We start from the raw sequence: 5196 nt of genomic DNA, 5'->3' as shown, positions 1-5196 counted from the left end.
ACTGTTTATCAGTAAGTATATGAACACAAAGTACTTACAGATATGTTGTGACATTTAAGGTTGTTGTTTTTTTTTCCAGAGAGAGTTATTTCAAATTACTAATGCACTAATTTCTCTTGGGATATCCATTATTCATCTATACTGGACTCTGTTGTACTGCAGATATACTTATGAAATATAATTCAACAGAATGAAAAAGTATTGTAATCTCATCCAACTAATAATCAGAAAAGCATGGATTTCTAGGAAATGTGTTATAGGCTGTGTAATTTTTCTTCAGTGATACCTTAATGAAAACACCATTAAGATGAATTAAGATGTTGCATTGAGAGGTAATTTATCTCTTTTCTATATATCATACTTTTTTCTCTGTGTGTATCAACTCTTTCATCCTTCATTTTACTCTTTATTGTAGATGTGAAAGCCATGTTATAGCACTAAAGAAACACTGTATATTAACACTGCATCCACATAATTTAGAAAAAAAACTTAATTCCTATTAAATTTGAGAGGGATTCAACCTCCTAGAGGTAAGTAAAGCAGTGTTTTAGCATTAAAAAAGATTTTGGATAGAGGTGATTTTGGGGGCAGGAATATGATATTTAATTCATTAAATAATATATTGAAATGTGTAAGATTAAAATAATATAGTTTTCCAAGATCAAGTAATTTCCAGATGACTTGATGTTCATGTTTATGTTTGTTGGTTTGCTTGTTTATTTATTTACTCAATATGGGCATCCATCTTATGTATATAATTCTGGGAGGCTAATGATTAAAATAAAATAAAAGCAACCAAAGCTGGAAACAACATAAATAACATAGAGTAGCAGTTGAGAATACTCTTAACATCCCACATTCAATAAAACTAAGAAACAGATACACCCAATCTACTCCATTTGTGATGGCAAAACCAGATTATTAATGCCTTGTGATAGACCAGAAATAATTTTCTTGTCAAATATATGAAACAGAGCTACTACTCTCTTTCCCCACGAACTTTTTAGTCTAGTTCAGAATCCGAAAAATTCCTGAAGATTTCCCATCATAGCTTAAGTAAAGTAAAATTCCTCCCATCATATTTAACAATGCACATTCCAATTAGTAGGAATTCTCGATTTGGTGGATGGAAACTTTAGGCTGGCCTGATGCTGTAAAGTGGTTGAGACCTGACCTAGAACTAAGAAACTTCCTGACAGAACAATTAATCAGTGGAACAGCTTGCCTTTAGAAGTTGTGGGGGCTCCAATACTAAAGGTTCTCAAGAAGAGATGGAAAAAAAAACATTTGTCTGGAATGGTATAGGGTTTTCTGCTTGATCAGCAGTTGGAATAGAAGATCTCCAAGGTCCCTTCCAATCCTATTTTTCTATGTTCTTAGTTATGCATATCATCCAAGCTCAGAAATGTTTTGATTAAACAGAAGTACAGAACATTCACTCTTTAAAAGCAGCCATAGCTATTCAAAACCATAACAGCTCTGATTCACTAACTATCCCAAAATATAATATTTCATTTTATGAAAGCACTTTTGTGTTATCATTTTGGATAGAGAAGCTTCATTTGGAAATTAGAAAAAAAATTGAGTTCAATTATTTGTAAGATATCTTTATAGATTGGATTGACCTTGACTGGGGGAATAGAGTAACACTTGCTCATACTTCTCAAACAAGAAAATACCTTAATAAGTCTCTTTAATTTAATTAAAAGGCCCAAATTAATATATTAACATCTCTAACCAGCGCCAGTCATACAATTTAATGGTCCATACACCTATGTACTTTATGGTAAAAATGTATGATCAAACTGTTCACAAATCTTTACACTTTTATTCCAATATTAGTTAAAAGTTCCATTATTATTCATAATAGAAAGTTTATTGATATATGATTGGATAATCTGTATTTTTTCCACAGAAATGCAGTGAACATTCTCCAGGAAAAATATGTCTAATCTAAGTGACATCACTATTTTTCTTCTTCTGGATTTTTCTGAGCGGTTTGAACAAAATATACTACTTTTCATTTTTTTCCTAGTGATCTACTTAATTGCTTTGATTGCAAATTTTCTTATTATCTCAGCAGTGTCCTTCCATAATCAACTCCATACACCTATGTATTTTTTCTTAATGAATTTATCAGTTATGGATCTTGGGTCTATTTCTGTCATTATTCCCAAAGCCACAATAAATGCTTATTTGAATTCCAGGGAGATTTCCTACTATGGGTGCATCACACAAGTATTTTCTTTATTCTTCTTCATGTTATCAGATTTCTTCCTACTCACGACCATGGCATATGATAGATATATTGCTATCTGTGATCCACTACACTATGAAACCATAATGGACACAAAAGCTTGCCTTCAGCTGGCAGCTATGGCATGGATAGCTGGCCTTTTTTATTCAGCCTGGCATACTTCTAGCACCTTTGCAATCACTTTTTGCTCCAATGTTCTCAATCAATTCTTCTGTGAAATCCCACAACTTCTGAAAATATCCTGTGATAATGCATACCTCATTGAAGTTGGAGTTATTGTATTCAATGCATGTATTTTCCTGGGTTGCTTTGGTTTTATAATTATTTCATACGTGCAGATTTTCAAATCTGTGCTTAGAATTCCTACTTCACAAGGACGAAATAAGGCCTTCTCAACTTGTTTTCCCCATCTTATTGTCGTATCCTTGACAATAAGCACTGGAGGTATTGCTTACTTGAAGCCTACTTCAGACTATCCTTCAGATTTGGATGTAGTAACTGCTGTATTATATTCTGTGATTCCTCCTTTAATGAATCCGATTATCTACACTTTAAGGAATAGAGAGATCAGAATTGTATTGTGGAAAATGTTTAAGTGTGAAATTTGATATTTGATAAGTATGATATTTATGCAGGAAAACAAATCAGTTTCTCCTCAACATAATGAAATCAAACACAACGTCTATTTGGATTATGTAGATTTCAGTGATGATTCAGTATGAAGAATCACTCTATCCAATAATCTATAAAGTGGTGTTGGATCAGAACAATGTCACTTCACTTTGTTATTTTAGTTGGTTTGGCTGCTTGTGCAAAGACCATTTCACTTCAAGTCAAATGATTGGTCAAAGCAAATAAGCTTTTCCACTAGGCTTTTCAAGGTGAAATATATAGTCCCCACTGATTCTCTTTGAATGGCAAGGTCGATCTCATTGATTCCAGTGCTTGAAATGAAGCACTGAGGTGGATTGTGTTCAATTTGCATTGATCTTATATTTTATATGCTTGTCTATAACTACATTTCTGTATTCTGTATTGATATTTGTCTACAAATATAAGTAAATCTGTTCTCAAAAAGATGTTTCCAAATGTGTGGGAATAAGAACAGAGCATCCACCTTGAACTTTTAAAAACAGCGTTATCTTTTTTCTAGGATTTTATAGCAGTTCTTTGTAAGACTTATGTTTCTGAACAAAGGGACAAGCATTTCAAGAAGTTTCAGAGAAATGCTGTCTTCACTCTCTTTTGATCTCTGAAGCACCATTTAAACTGAATACAAACTATGGCAGAGTCATAATAGTTACAGATATATGCTAATCAGATTCCTTAATGAATAATAAAGAATAATAAAAATGAATAATGATGACATAGAAGGGAATGAAGATTTAAAATAAGAGTAGTGGTGATTATTGATAAGCATAAACTATAGCAGAAGTGTTGAACTTGCAACATCACATGACGTGTCGCAACGTATTGTGACTTTTTTTTCCATTGCCAGCAATGGGATGGGTGCGGTTTTGCCATGATGCATCCGGCCCATGGGTCGGCAGTTTGACACCCATGAACTAAAGGATAAATTTCTTTTCCTTTTTAGTTTGCATTTTTAATTTTGAAACAGGTTTGAAATTGTATTTTGCAGCATGAATTTTGTTCTGGATGAAAACAATGGTTTTTGCTGAAAATAGAAGGCTTCGGTAATTAGAAAGACACAACATGGATTTCATAGTATAATGTAATCAAGGTTAATGTGGATTTTAAAAATCATAACGTTATACATGTCTTGGAAATATGTAGCAGATATGCATGGCTTTGAATACTGTAAGACTGAATTTGACATAGAATAGTGTATAAATGATGAAAATGTGACAGCTAAAATGTATAAACCTTTACTGAAAATTAACACAGAAAAACAAATGAAAGAATTTATGATGAAGTAGGATAAAATCTTTGATTATAATATACAGATGGAAAAAATGGGAAAGTATGTGATTGAAAGGATTTTTCATTTACATTTACATTATATTACAATCTAAGGAGAATTTTAATAAAGCAATGTACTACTAGTATATATCACCAGAGAAATTGGAAATGCAAATTACTAGAAGGAACATTTTTTATATATATATTTGGTGGACATATAAAAAATTCTGGAAGCAAAGACGTAGTCTGATTCAGAGGCTTGTAAAGTTAAATACACAATTTAAATTTAAGTTTTTGTTTTGTGATTGATGGAAACATGTCATAGAACTTTATTTTTATATATGAGAACTGCAGTAAGTTTATTATATGCACAACGATGCACAACACATTACCCATACTGGAGGAATGGCTGGTGAACATGATGGAACTTGCTGTGATGGTTACATTGAGCTCTTTGATCAGATGATATGTACATATATTGCAGATAGGAAATGCCTTATTGATCTTTTGCATGAAACAGACTAGCCACAAAAGGGAAATTCAAGAAACTTCCACATGTTTGACAGATTATGCACACTAGTTCCATAGAGTCAACCGCTTATGTCCTCCTTTACTGTAAATTGTATACAGGCACTTGTGTCTGCTATATATCCCAACAGCTAACAAATATTCACAAGCTCTCAGATTTATTCTATTTGTAGCACCCATTCTCAGACAAGAAAACTATATATCTAAAAAGTTTAGTTATACTATAGAACCAAACAGTAGAGTTACTGTATAGCTTGATGACTTAATACCTGAGTATGTTTGTACTTTATAGTACATGTAATGACTTCTGCTATTTTATTACTTTTTATATTATATATGTATATTGGGTGTGTTTATATTAACAATGATCTATGATCATAATATACATAGTTGATATATTTATGGTATACTTGATGGGATGAATTAAAATACTGTTTTTTCTTCCACTGTAATGCTTATCTACATAATTTGATTTAGATAACTGTATACAT

At 32.0% G+C, this 5196-nt stretch overlaps 1 protein-coding gene across 1 annotated transcript; it reads left to right on the top strand.

Moving 5' to 3' along the window:
* The first annotated feature begins 1944 nt into the window (after positions 1-1944).
* Positions 1945-2865, top strand: LOC107286103 (olfactory receptor 14A16-like). Its single transcript, XM_015814398.2, has one exon. It carries the CDS (start codon positions 1945-1947, stop codon positions 2863-2865), a length of 921 nt encoding a protein of 306 aa, XP_015669884.2.
* The last annotated feature ends 2331 nt before the right edge of the window (positions 2866-5196 follow it).

Source organism: Protobothrops mucrosquamatus, unplaced genomic scaffold (assembly GCF_001527695.2).
Source record: "Protobothrops mucrosquamatus isolate PMUCROS unplaced genomic scaffold, P.Mucros_1.0 scaffold247, whole genome shotgun sequence".
Lineage (NCBI taxonomy): Eukaryota > Metazoa > Chordata > Lepidosauria > Squamata > Viperidae > Protobothrops > Protobothrops mucrosquamatus.
This window is presented reverse-complemented; position numbering and strand designations above follow the sequence as displayed.